Source organism: Pelobates fuscus, chromosome 8, assembly GCF_036172605.1.
Source record: "Pelobates fuscus isolate aPelFus1 chromosome 8, aPelFus1.pri, whole genome shotgun sequence".
In the NCBI taxonomy this organism is placed as follows: Eukaryota; Metazoa; Chordata; class Amphibia; order Anura; family Pelobatidae; genus Pelobates; species Pelobates fuscus.
The window spans coordinates 164,561,800-164,580,946 of record NC_086324.1 but is presented as its reverse complement, the minus strand read 5'-3'; the positions used below and the strand labels follow the sequence as shown (position 1 = coordinate 164,580,946).

At 40.6% G+C, this 19,147-nt stretch overlaps 2 protein-coding genes across 4 annotated transcripts in view; one reads left to right on the top strand and one right to left on the bottom strand.

The window, feature by feature from the left end:
* The window catches only part of TOM1L2 (target of myb1 like 2 membrane trafficking protein), a 69,067-nt gene extending 59,896 nt beyond the window's left edge, over window positions 1-9,171 (bottom strand). For 2 of the 3 annotated variants that reach the window (XM_063430660.1, XM_063430662.1), the window contains exon 1: window positions 8,811-9,170. In XM_063430660.1, coding sequence (XP_063286730.1) covers window positions 8,811-8,862 — 52 coding nt within the window. In that variant the 5' untranslated portion in view covers window positions 8,863-9,170. Of the gene's footprint in view, window positions 1-8,810 lie in introns of all 3 variants that reach the window. The other variant, XM_063430659.1, reaches the window with a different exon arrangement.
* A 98-nt stretch (window positions 9,172-9,269) lies between these two features.
* On the top strand, window positions 9,270-19,100 carry DRC3 (dynein regulatory complex subunit 3). The gene is made up of 13 exons (XM_063430663.1): window positions 9,270-9,353; window positions 11,388-11,560; window positions 12,619-12,735; window positions 13,098-13,264; window positions 13,950-14,096; window positions 14,531-14,650; window positions 15,089-15,201; window positions 16,165-16,339; window positions 16,519-16,650; window positions 16,728-16,798; window positions 17,422-17,545; window positions 18,014-18,145; window positions 18,742-19,100. Exons 2-13 carry the CDS (start codon window positions 11,401-11,403, stop codon window positions 18,850-18,852), a joined length of 1,569 nt encoding a protein of 522 aa, XP_063286733.1. The 5' UTR covers window positions 9,270-9,353; window positions 11,388-11,400; the 3' UTR covers window positions 18,853-19,100.
* The last annotated feature ends 47 nt before the right edge of the window (window positions 19,101-19,147 follow it).

The following is a 19,147-nucleotide window of genomic DNA, read 5'->3' as shown; positions in this document are numbered from 1 at the left end:
AACTCTGATTGGTCGACTGAGTTGCTGGGCAAACTCCCAGTGTTCCCCAGGGCTCATTCCAGAGAGAACACTGAAATTGGTACTTGCCTGTATTTTGTTGTGCCTAGTTTCTTTGGTGCCTTTTTCTGGGTTAATCATTCTTTACTACTGTTAGTGTGTCACTAAAAATGCTTCATTTTGTCCCCTTTAATTGATTTAAATATAAACTTATATCATATATAATAATTGATTTTATTAAACACGCAGACCTTCCACCCCATGGTGTTTCACGAAACTTATGAAACCAGTTGTTGCGCTGCTATGCAGCAGAAGAGTTCGCCTCATAATATACTTAGACGATATACTCCTGATGGCACAGGACCCTCATCAACTTCTAAAACATCTGTATTGGACTATAACCCTCATGGACAACCTGGGTTTCCTCATCAACTTAAAAAAAAAAAAAAAAAAAAAAAAAAAAAAATCACCGAACCTTCCAAATCTATAGAATTCCTAGGATTCACCATAGACTCAGTGTATGGGACACTTCTCCTACCACCATCTAAAGTCAAGTCCATCAAAAAGGAGATAGGCTCCAGGAACAAGGAAATCATATCTCCATGCCTGGAACTCATGGAATGGTTGGTGCATGGAACGATAACTGAATCCCTTATCTACACCTGTGAGTCACATTTGAGTATTCTTAATGAACTTTTCGAACGCGGATTGGCATACCGTACAGTGAATCTCTATAGTTCGGCTATATCAGCAAGCCACCAAGGTTGGAATGGATCCCCAGCAGGCCATCCCCCCCTTAGTGTGTCGATTGCTTTGTGGCTTCAGGTTTGCACGCCCACCTCGCCCTAAATATTCCTTGGTGTGGGATGTTGTTACATCGTTCTTAGATTGTTTGATTTTTGGCTTCTGAACAAAAAGACCTTTCACTCAAACAACTCCCGACTAAACTGGTTATGTTATTTTTTTGTAATATCCTGTAAACTTGTCTCAGATGTTCGGTCACTGGATATTACAACATGTTCTCTTACTCCGGATGGAGTCACCTTTAACATCTCCAGACGTACCATCACATCTGTTTTCTTACCCGATTTTCCCACATACTATCAACCTACGTCCGGTGGATTGTCTCAAGGAATATGAAGACATGACATCCTCAACACTGGACAATTCATACGCCGATTTATTTATAGCAACATCCCCATCGATCTCTTTCGACAGTTACAATATCTAGATGGATTAAATGGATTAGGACGTCAGCTTGCAGTGACACTTCCACCTACGGAGCACACTCTGTTATGGCATCTAAAGCCTTCACGTTGTGGTGTAGACTGGAAGACCTCCTACATGCGGATTGGTCACGGGAATCTACCTTTCGGGAGTTCTATTTTCATCCAATTCCACATTTTTATTCTACAGTGGAACACAGCATTGAACTAGAATAATATGAGCCTCCGTGTCCTTTAATAAAATTAGCCGATTTTACTAATTTTATGACGTAAAGTCTTAATTTTATTAAGGACACGGAGGCAAGTATTATCCCACCCAGACAAGGTAAGTTGCACTCTCCCTAGCTTCATGACACTGTTAATTATGTTTGCTTACCCTAGTTTTTGGGATTATGTTGAAACGACAGTTGGAGATGTTAGTTTTAAATTGTGGATGTATATAAATACAGTTCAGGATCATATTTTGCCATGTGTTGTGTTTCTGTGGTTCTTCCAGCCTCATGATTAGTATCTTACATCGATACAAGTTGGTTCATGAAAAGTTGGAGCATTGTTTAACAGTTCCTTCAAGTTCTACAGTTCCATCCATTGGAAGCACAGTGTTTCTTCACGGTTGGTTCTGTTTTGATGGGATATTCGTCGGCATCATCAAGAAAGATAAGTGGCTTAAGGTCACATGGGACATTATGGTGCAAGGAGCATTATCATTGGATAATAGGTTTATAATGTATTTAACCCATTGGGGTACATGTTATTTGTCTTTCTTTGAATATTTCGATATCCTTTCTTTGCTGCTGAGGAATCACTGCTATAGTGATCCTTTAATTGGTACTGACTGGAAAGTCCACGACACTCACCAGAGGTGGAGGTCTATTTGCCATAGCAAATTGTCAGTCATCAATGGCTAGTGGGCAAAAGAGTCATAGTTAAGATTGTAAGAGGCAGAAAACCTCTGGCTGTCTGATTGACAGCCAGAAATACATGACAAATATGTTTTATAAAAGTGCTAATTTCCCTTGGAATTTACACTTTTATAATATAAGCCTGCAGGGACTGGCAATATAACCTGAAATGTGTTAGATGCTTGGAGTGATCCGATTATGCATGTCTGGGGGATTCACATTCCGGATTTATTTTTTAATGTATGATGTGAACAGAGTGTAATATTGAAAGCATGTGCTCGCAGGTATGATTACCAAAACAATTAAAGAACAACTGTCACCTCACTACAATTTTTCAATATTATAATACTTTCATCAAGTTCTGAAAATAAATAGTTTTTTTTTTTTTTTTTTTTAATGAAGTATATGTAAGATAAAGGAGAAAAGCTCATTCCTACCTTTAATACAGGAGAAGAGCCTACAGCCATATACAGGCACCTTGGTTCAGACAGTGTTTGAAATCTGACAGCTAGTCTCGCTGGTCCTCCCTGCTTCACTCTATACTGAAACAAGTTAGATCATAGAGACTAGCAGGCTTTTTTTATTTTTTCGTAAAGCGAGAATTCAAAGTGAAATTCAAATTTAAGGCCAAGCTGGAAACATTCAGGTATATGCTTTAAAGGTAATCTCCAGTGCCAGGAAAACAATCAGTTTTCCTGGCACTGGAGGTTCCCTCTCCCTCCCACCCCCCAATCCCCGGTTACTGAAGGGGTGAAAGCCCCTTCAGTCACTTACCTGAGGCAGCGACGATGTCCCTCGTCGCTGTCTCCTCCTCTGCGCTGCTCCTCCTACTGGCTCCATCGGCCGGCGGGCGAGACTGATCCGCCCACCGGCCGGGGAGACCTAATGCGCATGCGCGGCAATGCTGCGCATGCGCATTAGGTCTCCCCATAGGAAAGCATTGAAAACGAATTTCAATGCTTTCCTATGGGGATTCGAGCGACACTGGAGGTCCTCACACAGCGTGAGGACGTCCAGCGACGCTCTAGCACAGATAATCTGTGCTATAGAGCAGGAAGTGCCCTCTAGTGGCTGTCACTAGTGCCCTCTAGTGAACTGACAGAAAACTTAAAATTATAAATAACCATAAAGATAAGCTAAATGACGTCAAAATAGCCACCAGGAAAAGTGAACTCTTTCCTGGATAGGAATGTTTAGTGGGACGAGACTGCCCTCTATAGACCAAATACTTAAATTGCTATCTGGAAGGTAACCACACCTCCAGTTTTCTATTGGTCTATCACCTAGTGACTTTTTCCCTTTAAAAGTTAAGACAAAGGGAAGAGCGTAGGCGAGAGGTATGAAAAGGAAGCAAAGAAGCAAAGAGGTGAGCAGTCGGGGGCTATGCAGAGAAATCCATGACAGATATCCACTCCAGGGCACTCAGAATTTCTTACACACCAATCACACATCCATTCAGTTCCTGAGACTACCTACTAATCTGATGAAAATATCTACTCAACTGGTAATTATACTGGTTTCATTTAATCTAAATCAATCAGATTTCGATATTTAGAAATCTTAGTTACTAAAGAATATATAGTTATAACATCCCAATCTGCAGATGGGAAAAGAATAGTTATGTATTAATGTGACATATCACATGTTAGCATATCATGATATTTATCCAGGTGTATTAAGTTGCTCTAAAAGAAGATAAAATATATTTTTAGGCAAGTTAAGATTCTGCTTATAGAACATGGTACTCTTGATTACTCTTATTGGATGGTTCCAGGAAATGACTAATGAGCTGGTTTAAATGTTATTTTATTTAAAAATTACATGAGAATAGATCTTAATTGCCTAGGAGGTCTAACCAGCATTGAAAGGGTTGTTCTAACTGTCAGCTAAAGTTTTATGGCCTTAAAGGGACTCTCCAGGGAGGTGATTTTACTCACCTCGTTCCAGCGCCAGGAGCCTCGTGAAGCCGCGCCCCCTATTTCGTCAAAATGACGAAATAGGCAGGCGCGAGCAGGAAGTCCCTCTAGTAGCCGTCTGAGTGACGGCCACTGGAGGTATTCCTATCAATCAATGTAAACACTGTATTTTCTCTGAAAATACAGTGTTTATATCAGATTGCCTGCAGGGAGCTATAGATAATACCTGAACAACTACATTAAGTGTCCCTTTAAGCTGCAAGCTCTGTGTGTGTAAGTTTCACTTTCGTTCTCTGTGAAGTACCGTCATAAATCTTCTCTTGACAGCTAATGTTGTAGATTCTATACTGTGTTAGCCATTGGAATGTATTGCCATAGTATTGCATACTCAGGTTATACTGAATATTCATTGATTATTGTCACGCATGTTACATATTATTATTATTTAATTTGTCACAATAAATTGTATCTATTTTTATAACAAATTGTGATTTGATTTATATGGAATACATTTCACTTACGTGATAACGATCTTTGGGATCTGAGAATTGAAATAGTGGGAAATTCTCAACTGTTTACCATTATTATCCCATAAATATCCCCACAATATGCCAGACTACTATTGAAATGCGGTTATATTGAGAAGTAATGCCTGACATAAGGCATAGACATTGGAGACAAACCATCGTAAACATGACAAAAATCATTTCCTGTTTAGGTGGTGATTTACCTTATTAGGAATCAAACAAAAAATAAATAAGTTTAAAAAAAATAATAATAATTTAAACAAGCCATTGGGTACCACTGATGTTCATCCATCCCCTTAGGATGCTTTTACACAAGTCTACCTCTAAGGGTGAAAATCTGGCCAGCCTCTAGTACGTACATGTAAGTGACAGTATTACCAGCCAGAGTGCCAAACTAGCATGCACGTGATTATAAAATAATCAGGTTATAACAGGTAGCAAACGTACAGCTCAGTGTTAAGCAACATTGGTGGGCATGGGGACAGGTAGTAATAGTTTTAACGGAATGGGAAGGTTAACAGGCAGTAGTGATCAATAAAGTTGGAGCAGTTTAAAACAGGCCTATAGATCGTGCCATGCTGAGGGGTCAGGGGACAGATTTTGGTAATCAGCATTTCAATCTACAATAGGTAAATGCAGGTGTCATCACAGAATTGTTATAATCAGCATAGGGATAAATAATGGGGTGATTGAAGAGAAAAGAAATGGCAGAAAATATACAGATTATATCACACTGATGGGAGGCAAGGCTAACATATTGCACGGACAGTGATATAATGACACAGAATGGACATGGGGATCAGGAAAAGGAAAGGTAGAGACACTTATTAGAACTACACAGAGAATGAAAAGATAGAAGGGGGAGCAGGGCATGTAATAACAGTAACATGCAGTGTATCAGAAAATAGGAAAGTAGTTTAAACGGATATAGCTGATGTCATGTAGAGGTCAGTAATATAGCAGAGAGTACAATAAAAGTACAGTGTAAAGAAAGAAGAGGGACATCAGAGAGTGAGGTATTGCAGCAGCATGGAATAGGTATAATGATAAAATGCATAAAGAGAGAAGATCAGTGAAGAGGGAACAGCTTAGAACAGGTATATAAATCATTTTATGCAGAGAGATGACCGGAATCAATAATATGACAGTGAATAGAAAGCAAAGCATCAGCTATTAGTGTCCGGTAAGGAGGGTGTCATGCACAAGTGACAATGTAAAGTGACATAATGAGAGAAATGTACGATTAAAGTGACAATGGTTTATAGAAGATGTCATACAAAGGAGGACTGTATTAGAGAAGTTATATATGTCATGCAGAGAAGACACTACATTTGTACATGTTATTCAGTGACAGGAAGCAATATAATGACAGTATTAAAGGGACAGTAGCAGGCACATAGATTATGTTATGTAGAGGGAACACTATATAAGTATATATTATTATAGAGCACATTGTATACATTATTACAGGATACACTATATTTATAAATTATAGGGCACACTATTATTAAAGGGCACAATGTATATATTATCATAGGGCACACTATATTATTATAGGATATGCTGTATATTTAAATATTATAGGAGATAGAGATTATATACACAGTGACAGACATATTCTGACAGTTCACACAGTGTACAGTGTTATTATACTGACAGTGCACACACACACAGCAGGGTTATTATACTGACAGTGCACACACACACACACAGCAGGGTTATTATACTGACAGTGCGCACACACACACACACACAGCAGGGTTATTATACTGACAGTGCACACACACACACACACACAGCAGGGTTATTATACTGACAGTGCACACACACACACACACAGCAGGGTTATTATACTGACAGTGCACACACACACACACAGCAGGGTTATTATACTGACAGTGCACACACACACAGCAGGGTTATTATACTGACAGTGCACACACACACAGCAGGGTTATTATACTGACAGTGCACACACACACACAGCAGGGTTATTATACTGACAGTGCACACACACACACAGCAGGGTTATTATACTGACAGTGCACACACAGCAGGGTTATTATACTGACAGTGCACACACAGCAGGGTTATTATACTGACAGTGCACACACAGCAGGGTTATTATACTGACAGTGCACACACAGCAGGGTTATTATACTGACAGTGCACACACACACACAGCAGGGTTATTATACTGACAGTGCACACACACACACAGGAGGGTTATTATACTGACAGTGCACACACACACACAGGAGGGTTATTATACTGACAGTGCACACACACACACACACCAGGGTTATTATACTGACAGTGCACACACACACACACACAGCAGGGTTATTATACTGACAGTGCACACACACACACAGCAGGGTTATTATACTGACAGTGCACACACACACACAGCAGGGTTATTATACTGACAGTGCACACACAGCAGGGTTATTATACTGACAGTGCACACACACACACACACACACAGCAGGGTTATTATACTGACAGTGCACACACACACACACACACAGCAGGGTTATTATACTGACAGTGCACACACACACACACACACAGCAGGGTTATTATACTGACAGTGCACACACACACACACACACACAGCAGGGTTATTATACTGACAGTGCACACACACAGCAGGGTTATTATACTGACAGTGCACACACACAGCAGGGTTATTATACTGACAGTGCACACACACAGCAGGGTTATTATACTGACAGTGCACACACACAGCAGGGTTATTATACTGACAGTGCACACACACAGCAGGGTTATTATACTGACAGTGCACACACACAGCAGGGTTATTATACTGACAGTGCACACACACACACACACACGGGTTATTATACTGACAGTGCACACACACACACACACACGGGTTATTATACTGACAGTGCACACACACACACACACACAGCAGGGTTATTATACTGACAGTGCAACACACAGCAGGGTTATTATACTGACAGTGCACACACACACAGCAGGTTTATTATACTGACAGTGCACACACACACAGCAGGTTTATTATACTGACAGTGCACACACACAGCAGGGTTATTATACTGACAGTGCACACACACAGCAGGGTTATTATACTGACAGTGCACACACACAGCAGGGTTATTATACTGACAGTGCACACACACAGCAGGGTTATTATACTGACAGTGCACACACACAGCAGGGTTATTATACTGACAGTGCACACACACACACACAGCAGGGTTATTATACTGACAGTGCACACACACACACACAGCAGGGTTATTATACTGACAGTGCACACACACACACACAGCAGGGTTATTATACTGACAGTGCAACACACAGCAGGGTTATTATACTGACAGTGCACACACACAGCAGGGTTATTATACTGACAGTGCACACACACACACACAGCAGGGTTATTATACTGACAGTGCACACACACACACACACAGCAGGGTTATTATACTGACAGTGCACACACACACAGCAGGTTTATTATACTGACAGTGCACACACACACAGCAGGTTTATTATACTGACAGTGCACACACACACAGCAGGTTTATTATACTGACAGTGCACACACACAGCAGGTTTATTATACTGACAGTGCACACACACAGCAGGGTTATTATACTGACAGTGCACACACACAGCAGGGTTATTATACTGACAGTGCACACACACAGCAGGGTTATTATACTGACAGTGCACACACACAGCAGGGTTATTATACTGACAGTGCACACACACAGCAGGGTTATTATACTGACAGTGCACACAGAGGTTATTGCTGGGGGTCTCAGAGGGGGGCTGGGGGTCTCAGAGGGGTGGCTGGGGGTCACAGAGGAGGGCCGGGGGTCACAGAGGGGTGGCTGGGGGTCACAGAGGGGTGGCTGGGGGTCACAGAGGGGTGGCTGGGGGTCACAGAGGGGTGGCTGGGGGTCACAGAGGGGTGGCTGGGGGTCACAGAGGGGTGGCTGGGGGTCACAGAGGGGTGGCTGGGGGTCACAGAGGGGTGGCTGGGGGGTCTCAGAGGGGGGGCTGGGGGTCTCAGAGGGGGGGCTGGGGGTCTCAGAGGGGGGGCTGGGGGTCTCAGAGGGGGGGCTGGGGGTCTCAGAGGGGGGGCTGGGGGTCTCAGAGGGGTGGCCGGGGGTCACAGAGGGGTGGCCGGGGGTCACAGAGGGGTGGCTGGGGGTCACAGAGGGGTGGCTGGGGGACTCTTACCGATGCATTGCCCCACCGGGGTACTGTACGGATTCCCCAGCAGAAACTCCATCTTGATGACAACAAACAACCGGCCTCAGTTATCCCTTACAGCCCAGGGCAGGCCCCGCCCCTCACACCTGACTGCGTACTAGACAGCTCTGGGCAAACCCGGTTCCTATTGGTCAGCACCCCCGTCAATTAACAGCACACTAACCCAGAGTTCCCGCCTATCTGAAGGAAAGAGCACGTCGATTGGCTAATCTGGGTGTCAGTCATCTTCCAGACGAGGGGAACCGGTGTCGCTCGCAGTGATGAACCAATCACAGCCCCGCTCTCAGCGGTGACCTCAATAGCTTTGTCATTGCTGCGGTCCATCACCGAAGCTCCGCCTATCGATGACAATTTCGCATCTCGGAAGCTGATTGGGTCCTGTAAAAAAAAAACTGAATGGGAAAGCTTTATGTGTACGAACAAAGCTGGCAATGCCTTGTTGCCATTAGCAACTAGAACCAAGAAGCTGTTTCACATCATTGCAAAGCTGTGGCCGAATATTGGGAGCAGGTAACAAGCTGTGCCAGGGCCAGGGGTCCAGGGACCTCCTGAAATAGGGCTATATTAATATTATTACAGACTGATAGTCAGGGACAGCTGATCATTGGCACCATAACTACTGTGCCAGGCTGTGCCTTGTGTGAAATCAAAGATGGATGCCCCCAGTGCCCAACCACCCATCTTCATGGACTCTTGTCAATCATGGGAAAATCATTTTTAATCATTTCTTATATGATAAATAGATTATTTTTTTTGCCCAATAAATCCACTCTGTTAATAAAGGTCCTTTTTTAATATTAAATGGAAATGCTCAATAATTATAGATAAATGAATGCTATGACACAGACATATCCAACCTCGTGTACATGGGAGGATAATGTGTATTCTCTCTCTGATGGCAATCTACCCAACAACCACGTAGAGCAAACATTGTAGATTATTGTGGAGTAGGTCGGACGGTTTGGCACTAAGTGCGAGGGATTTTGCGGATTGGCATTTTTGTTATAGTGCCCCAAACGTCTTAAAATTAATCTAGGATACAATTAAACTCCCTGCATAGGAAGCGATGGTCTGATCATAAGTTTCTAGTTTTTTTAAGATATTTAGTGAGGAATTGGATTTGTATTTGGAGCTCAGATGCTTGCAGGAGTTATCTTGGTATCGTTTAGCATTCCCACCAAAAATAGGACTCTACTCTACTTGTCCAAATACTGTCTCTGTGAAGTCCCAGTCTCTGGCCACTACTTTTGGTTGGAGAGTAGGTGCGATATGTGTTGGGAAGCCTAGGTGACCTAATGTGGGTGGGTTGCGGCTGCAGAAGTCCATTTCCTGAAGACACACCACTGCTGCACGAGTTGTGTTCAATTATCGGAATGCTAGCCGTCTCTTATGAAGTGTCTTGAGCCCCTTTTCATTCAAAGTAATGGATTTAAAGGTGGCCTTCACAGCACGCATAGCTTAAATGTGATTTCTTATTGGGTTTGTGTGCGCTTCAGCTCAATGGCCATAAATGCCAACACGGTTCATCCTGATGCCCCTGACGACAGCGTGTTCACTCCCCAAAATGCGCGTCGGACGTTTATAGCTCACTTTGCGTGAACTTTTTGGATGCCTAAGGGTTAGTCAGTTCAGATAGGCATTGGTAGATTGTCTACAGTGCTGAGGGGTATGACACCATGTTGATCTAGGGATCTATTACTTCTTTTCTCTCCTTTTCTTTTTTGACTCCTATAAGCTCATTCAGCCATTCAGTTGCTGTGTTATAACCTATGTTAAGCCATTTTATATCCGTTATAGTATACTTTGCTGTTGGGGCTTATCTTGTTTATTATGTTTTGTGGGTCTGTGAATCACAGCTTCTTTATGAGACCTGGAGGCTTATAATTAGCTTTTTCAGCCATTCATTTGCTGTGATATAACCTATTTTAAGGCATTTGTGCAGCATCCTGTCCACCTCCAAGATCTTTAGCTGCTTGTTGGGTGCCATACAGCTTCACACACTCGGTAGATTTTAAATCAGGTGTATTTATGTTTAATGTCACCTAGAATGAGATTTCCAGCCTAGGTTTGGTGGATCACTCACAACATGAGACTGTACATGGTGCACTCCTAGCCATGTCCCTTATAAAATACTTTTTAACTTAACCCCTGTACTACTTTTGATCTCCCTTGGCAGTTTAGTGGCGAGAACTTTGCCTTTCTGACTCAGTGTCCCTTCTCCCTTGTGCCGTGTATGTTCTTTAAATACAATAACAATAGCTAGTCATGAGGAGGTATCTGCAGTATATGCAAAAATACAGAGAGGGAGATTCATCAAAGTGTTGTATTCTGAAAAGTAGAGGAGAAGTCAGTGGTGGAATATTTCTACTGATTGCCCTAAACTTAGTACTTTGAATCATGTATTCAACATAGCACATTGACAACTCTACCCCAAAGTATGGGACAGAGCCCGTTTTAATGAATAATGTGCTTCAGTTGCTGTGCCACTAAAATCATCTGTCCCTTTATTGTTATTACACAGAATTCTGTTTCTTCTTCATTAAGGTGAATACAGAAAATGAGCGGTCTGTATGGCACAGTTGAACCCAATGTGATTGATGATCACATGCTCAAGCTTGCCGTGGAGGAACAAGGTCCAAAAGATGAAGCCGGATATATTGCCAAGAGGGAGGGTATTGACTTCAAGGATGTGACCAGCCTGCACCTGGATTTCAAAAGTAAGCCATTCTCTACAACTTCTTATAGAACATATGGCTGTATGTTTCATGTCTTTTTATGACCGATTATTGATGTTGTGTATAAAGTACCAAACTTTCCCCAGAGATGTACAAATGGAAAACAAAACTTATAGCAATGACAATTTTAGGCAAATAAGAACAAGAGGTGTCAAGGTCCTGCTATAACAAGATGAATGTGACACAAATCTTTGAGAGACTATCTCAGGAAGCTGGAGCATTGGTCATTGGATAGGACTTCAGCTGCAGGCTTTCAGAGATGCAGAAATGATCAACCGGGCCTTTCATCTTTTCTAACTTAACACATGAATACCATTAAGCTGGACGACAATATCATATAGAATCCAGAAAGTATTGAAAAAAGCTAAATGATAATACAGTATGTGATGATAAGAATCGTTTCCAGATTACGACTTTTCATGATATGCCTATAAAAACCATACTGTGTGTAAATATGGCATTACATATATAGACCATACCTATAGAGCCACCTCACGTATGGTAGAATCCTGATTTTACTAACTCTTTCTTCGGCTCCTACCCATGTTTTTCAGGCTCCTTTATGACTCCAGTAGACTTTTCCCTAACCATTTCCATATAGTGCGGTTTATCAGACCTCATTACTTTAATTCTTCCTTCCCACCAATTATTATTTATAAAGCACCAACAAATTCCATAGCGCTGTACAATTTGTGGACTAAAAGACAAGTATTTGTAATAAAACAAGTTGGATGCACTGAAACAGAGGGTGTTACTCAAACTAGCTTACAATGGACCCTAAGCTCTACTTGTCCTCTCCCATATCCTACGTATCACTATTCATTACGATGATCACATCCTTGCCTCCCCTGCATTTGTTAGAGTAAATTCCTGGAATCCTTTGCCAGGAAATTGGGCGCGTAAGAATTATGAGAAGTGTAGTGTGAATAACAAATGGAGAACCAAGGTTACATCACCTTTTTTTTCTTAGAAAATCAATGTATGAAAAACGTGTGCTTTCTTAATCATCCCATTCTGCTTACTCTGTAACTGTGTTCTAGATATCCAGAAGATTGATAACCTATGGCACTTTCCAATTCTAACAAAATTACAGCTAGACAACAACATTATTGAGAGGATTGAAGGATTGGACACCTTGGTGAATTTAACTTGGCTTGGTGAGATTCTGAGGCATTGTGGGTTCAAGATGTTACAGCGCTGCGTGAGGTTAAATGTTAAGAAGAATAGCTGAGGCCTTATCACTTCTCATAGAATTGCAACTTCATAAAATGTTACCAGCTTTTATACCTACCTGAAATTGGTGCTTTCATCTATATTTGCTTTTCCCTCTGAATAAGAATTATTCTGCTCTTTTTAAATGCCATAGCAACCGATCCTTGAATATCAATAAAAAACACTTCAGCTTTTACCTGTGTCGGGGTCTGTTTTACTGGCCAGTCGAATACTCTAAACACTAAGTAATCCACGTCATCATAATGTGGATGTGCGGTATTGTTCTGATTTATGTATATCCTTGCAGATTTGTCATTTAACAATATCGAAGTGATCAGTGGCCTTGATGCCTTGACTAAATTGGAAGATCTAAGCTTGTACAATAATAGGATATCTGTGATCGAGAACATTGGCCATCTGAAAAACCTCCAAGTCTTGTCCCTGGGTAACAACAACTTGTCCTCCCTGGAAAATGTAAGCCTGCAACAGATGGAAAATGTGGAGTTGGTGTATCGATCATGCCCCTGCAGTCTGCTCAATTCTCTACCATTTAGGAGTTAAATATTTTTTTTACTGTTTATGCAGTCCGCATGAAAAAAAGGGTTTCATTGTCAGTCAGACGTTAATTTCCTTTAGACATTTTTATCTCCTGCTCTGTAAGTTGAACTTTAATCACACATAGAAGGCTCCTGAAGGGTCTATCGAGCTATTAACAGTGCAGAAGATAAGAAATTCTAAATTAAACAGACTGTGCAATAAAGGAAGTGTAAACATTAGATCTATCTTTACAGGAAGTATTTAGGAAGCCTGTGTAGTCGCATGCAGGGAGGTGTGACTAGGGCAGCATAAACAAAGTTATTTAACTCCTAAGTTGCAGAGAATTGAGAAGCGAGACTGCAGGGGCATGATCTATACACTAAAACTGCTTCATTGAGCTAAAGTTGTTTTAGTGACTATAGTGTCCCTTTAATGTTCCTTTTTTTTTTTTAACAAAACAGTTAATTGTGAGAAAAATTAATTGTAACATTTATGCCTAAGTAAATGAATAGGAAAATTATTTTTTTTTCAACTCACTGTTAAGTATATAGCACCCAGATTGGCCACTAAGCTGAGATCATGTACATGTACGTTACCCAATTTATTTTCCCCTACACACCAGCTCATCTACCTGCGAAGGTTCAAGGCGTTGCGGTCATTAAGTTTAAACGGAAATCCGCTGTCTGAAGACGAACAATACAAAATGTTCATTGCTGCTCATCTTCCAGATCTAGTGTATTTGGATTTCAGACTACTGGACGAGAACATCGTAAGTTGAAACAGTAACATTAAAAACCCATTTCTTCATAAAAGCGTATCAATTAAACTGTTAATAACTCCCGACCGATTCCTCTCTTGCAACTGTCATTAGTCTAATACTATCCTTACCTTTTGTGTCATTTTACCCCACTCCCTCTAGCATGTAAGCTCATTGAGCAGGGCCCTCAACCCCTCTGTTCCTGTGTGTCCAACTTGTCTGGTTACAACTACATGTCTGTTCGTCCACCCATTGTAAAGCGCTACGGAATTTGTTGGCGCTATATAAATAGTAACACAATAATGTGAGAAATATCAGCTACTTCGAAAGCTAACGTTGCAACATTTGAAGATGATTTAATTTGTAAGATCTTGTATCATAGGGAGACATTAATAACCGCCGTCTTGTATGATAGAGACACAAACCATGTCCATCTTTAATCACAGAGAGAAATTGCCAACGTGAAGTTCCAATATTCCATCGAGGAGCTGAGTCAAAACGAGAAACTGGAACAGATCAAGCAAGATAAAGAGGAAGAAAAACGTCGGGAGTTGGATTCACACAAGGTACACTGTAACACCCGCCATGACATGTTAAATCTCCCCCGTGCATGATCCGACGGGGAATCAATAGCATTATATAAAAGTCATCCACATTCGTCCTAATATTTACATGCAACAAAATTCCTCAAGAATAGTTCGATCACTGTCAAATTGTGCCTTAGGTGGAGGAGAACTTCTTTTTAAACATGGACGCTAACTGCAGCACAGTCACAGCACTTTACTTACTTTAACAATTAAATACAAATTCCCAATGCCTTTTGATCTATCAGTTTGGATAATGCTGTCTATAGATCACATGAATTCTCTTTAAAGCAATCCTAAAGCACATTTAAATAACTAGCGTATGTGATTTATCTGTAGCCACATAAATTGGGTGTCTGATAGTGTTAAAGTCATTGTATTCATCTCTCTGTCTATCCATGTATTTATTTTATTGTTTAGGCTGCCTATGTTGAATTCCTGAACGGCCCATTCTTTTTTGAAAGCATATATGCGGAAGATGTAGAAGGTTTGAAGATAGCCAGCCTTCCAGGTGTAGCGGAATTAATGGACTTATATCCTTTGTTAAAGATGTTTGTTGCAACTTGATGAAAATCAGAAATTTACCGAACAATTAATTGTAATGAATGAATCTCTCTTTCTCGTGATTATCTGAGATAAATCAGAATGTTATATAGCTAACGTTTTAATAGTGTTTGAGGAAGTCCGTGGTGTTGAAGTCACATACTTATGCAATAACACGAAGATGGAAGATTTTAAATAAAAACCAAAAAATTTTGTTTGAAAATGTTGATCAAATAAATGCCAGATCCAGTTTATGATCAGATTTTCCAAAGATAACATGAATTAAGAGAAGTGCTGAAGAGTTTTTGTGAAAGCGCTTTGTACCGCTTACCCTTTAATCAATGAAAGTTTAACGCTTTCTGCCAAGTATTACTCTTGATCTCTCGTTTCATGCATTAGGTGTGTCTTTTATATCTTCATCTACACAAAACTCTGTATGGCTTGAAGGCTGCACAGTCTCTTTTATCTCTTGTTTTCTTCTTCAGTCCTGGAAATTGGTGGCACCGGGTTATGACATCATATTCCAGCAACAAGGCCACCATTGACATGTCGGTTTTTCAATGTAACCATGAATTTTATTTACATTTTCTGTTTTGTTTTTTTTACATTTTATGACTGTTCTCACTAAGAACCAATTTACTTTCATGCGGGTGCAACACTGAAATGCAAATAAACTAATCACAAAGTAATGCAAACAACTGTGACCTCCCCCTCCCCCCCAATAATGCTGGACTTTTACCTACTGATCCCCTCCCATAAATTATCTCGAAGGGAACACAGTGTATATATCAATGTGTGTTTTCTTGCTTTTCTGAGGTTGTCATTGAACATTCGTTATAATTTGTAACTATGGCTCATCTAGTTTACTTTACACACAGGGACCTGGGTCACCTGTCTTCTTTGGGGAATTACATGCTGTGAACAAAGTTTCGATTCCTTAACCCATTTCTTACATACAGGACTAAATGCACAGCAGTTTGCCAGGCCATTTTTGATTACGGCATTAAACATCGTGGGGTGCGGATGGCAGAGGAGGCCATTTTTAATGAATGTCTGCAGGAGGCAGTTTGTGAAAACCAGACGATGGGAGTTAAGAAAATCAAAGAGTTTGAGGAAAATAACTCTGAGGTATGGGCTGGCAAAGAGCTATGATGGCTAATCTTCAAACACTGAATTGTGAAAAACTGGGTTAGAGACTGTGAGATTCTGAAATGAGGCCAAGAGCCACTGTCTTACTTTACCCAAGTCTATGATATAAAAGCTGTATTTACATGGCATTTCATCTGCTCTGTTATGTTCATTTACAGGTTCTCAATGAACTGACCCAGATCACTGACCAACAGAAGATCGATGATACAATCTTCCAGTATAATAAGGACATTAGCCAGCTGTCGGAATCCTTGCTGGCTTTGGAGCTGCTGCTAGTGAAACAAATAGAGGTAAGACGAGACCGTGTACCCGCGTGTGATCCTTTCTGTATCCGGAATTATAAAAAATATATTTTCTCTCCGGACAGGACATCACCAAGGATTATGAAAGAAATATCACTGATATGACCTCAACTTTCCTGGAAACCATACAAGGCTTATATCCTTTCTTTACTTTATAGAATTGTTTTGTAAGATATAGAAATACACACACAACATTAGTCACTAAAGTATGAACTGCAAGGAAGTTAATGTAAATGTACAATTGTAGGCCAAAATAGGCAAACTGCAAACATGTCTGACTTGGAATATATTTTTCCAATTTGACTATTGTGGGCTAAAGTCAATTTAACTTTTAAGCCAAAATTGCTGAATTTAAAAAAATGTAATATTCGGCTGTTTTTCCAGCTTAGTTTAGATTTGTAAATCCTTTGACATTTCTTGAGACTTTCCAGTTTAGTGTGTTGAGGCTACATAATTCTATTTGGTGATCACCAAAATACATATAGTATCTACTGCAAATGTATTTTAATACCCGTGACCAGGCTTATTTTTCTGTAGCCCAGGTTTAGGTTGCACAATGTGTCTAGTGTTAGAGAAAGGGTAAGATATAACTTAGATACCTAATGATTTAATACAGTTTGTAGGCTATAACATGCTTCCAGAACACGAGCTTTAAAAGGCTTTTTCTTACTCTATATGTATGGGTAGTTCTTACAGTGCATTATCGACCCTCAGTGTCACCCACACACTTTATTTCAGTCCCTTAACCTCCACCTTTACCATGACTCAAATCCGAGACATGGAGAATGAACATCATGAGAAGCTCCAAGAGATTGGTATCAACTTGCTGGAGAGGGTTATCAAGGGAGAGATGGACGAGGACATGGCCGATGATCTCAGAGCGGTATGTCCCTCACTCCCAACCACTATTTGACTAGTTTAAATGATATAGTTTTAAAAGTGGTGCAATCACCGTGAATATTCGTGAATGTTGCCTTAAAACTGCTCTTAATACAAGTCTATATTCATTATTATCAAATAACATCTTAATCTTAGAGACATCCACTTGAATGCATTATGTATATACTGCAATAGAAAAAACAGAAGCAGCTGGCAACTCCCAGACAAGAAAAAGGCTTCATCAGTCAACCACCTCTTCCATAAAACCTCCATACATCAGAGGTTTATGGGATATGTAGTTCAGTCACTGGCTGCAGTTCCATTCACGATCTAATGTGTAGAGGAAGCAGTTCCTGCTAGAGTCAAATGGGAGGCTTGTGCTGGGTACATATGTTACTAACTAGTAGCACGTTGCTAAATATTCCTAAATACTGATCTAAATATCTGACACCCATATTTACTGTCTTGGCAGCTTTTTGCTGATAAGGATACAATCATGAATGCATTAAGTTCCTCCCACGAAATCCACTTGCTGAAAATCGATAATCGTGAAGACGATATTGTTACTAAAATCAACAACTGGTCAACAAGCCTTAGCACAAAGGTAAGAAGTCTTGGGATCCGGATTCCAACCTAAACTTAACTGGCACACGTGCTCTCTTTTTTTCCTTTTTAACTTCTTCTGTTCTTTATTGAACCAAAGAATAATATATTTCTATACCTGAAAGCTTGTTATTGGGCACAGGGGCATGTGAGAGGGAACAAGTCCCTGTGCCCAACAACATCTCACCCTTTTAACCAGCGAGCCCTTGTGCCCATAAATCTTGTCTTCGTAGTGAGGAACATCCTATTGTCTTACCAAAAAGTTCATCTCCCACAAACCTATGCTCAGATTAGGTTACGTGAAATTAAGTCCAACATTCACATCACAGCTTCTTTTAGCTTCCTGAATAGCTTCATTCATGTTTTTTTACGAATGAAACTAATCTTGAAAATGCATGTGTGTAAATGTGGGTCTGTAGAGACCCTTCACAAATCACTAAGAATTTCTGTAGCAACACGGTTAAAATAAGGAAAGCAATCTATCCACCAATGCAACAAAGATGGATGTGTTGGAAAAGTAAGAGATAGGGACTTTATCTGTGGTACTGGCTAATTAAATTCTTAATTGATCAAATTCTTTGTATCATGTTTCCCCAGGTGCATAAAGATGAACTGCTAAGAAATCGCAAGCGCGTGGCTGAAATCAACAAGTTCATGGATCACTTGCATGACGAGTTGGACAATCTAGAAATTCATGATCAGATATGACCACTAGCACGGTCACCCATTGCCAGTACGTGCTAATTATCCCCGCAGGGCTGGAAGGTGGCTGGTTACAAATGGAAGGGACTTGGAAACCGTCTCAGTAAAAAGAAGGTGGTTTATGGTTTTATAGACTGATGTTTTCTGCTGCCAGAGATCTGCATTAATAACTTTTATGCAGGATTATTAATGATCTGTATTCACCATCACATTCTGGAAGGGCAATGGGCAAGCAGGATGAAACCCAACTGATGCATTTGCTAAGACAATTTCTATAAATAGTTTTCTAATAAATAAATAC

Excerpts from the sequence above, each read along its gene's own strand:
- DRC3 (XM_063430663.1), top strand. The coding sequence starts at position 11,401 with ATGAGCGGTCTGTATGGCACAGTTGAACCCAATGTGATTGATGATCAC. Across the intron at positions 11,561-12,618 it reads CCTGCACCTGGATTTCAAAA|ATATCCAGAAGATTGATAAC; the intron begins GTAAGCCATTCT and ends ACTGTGTTCTAG. Across the intron at positions 18,146-18,741 it reads CAACAAGCCTTAGCACAAAG|GTGCATAAAGATGAACTGCT; the intron begins GTAAGAAGTCTT and ends ATGTTTCCCCAG.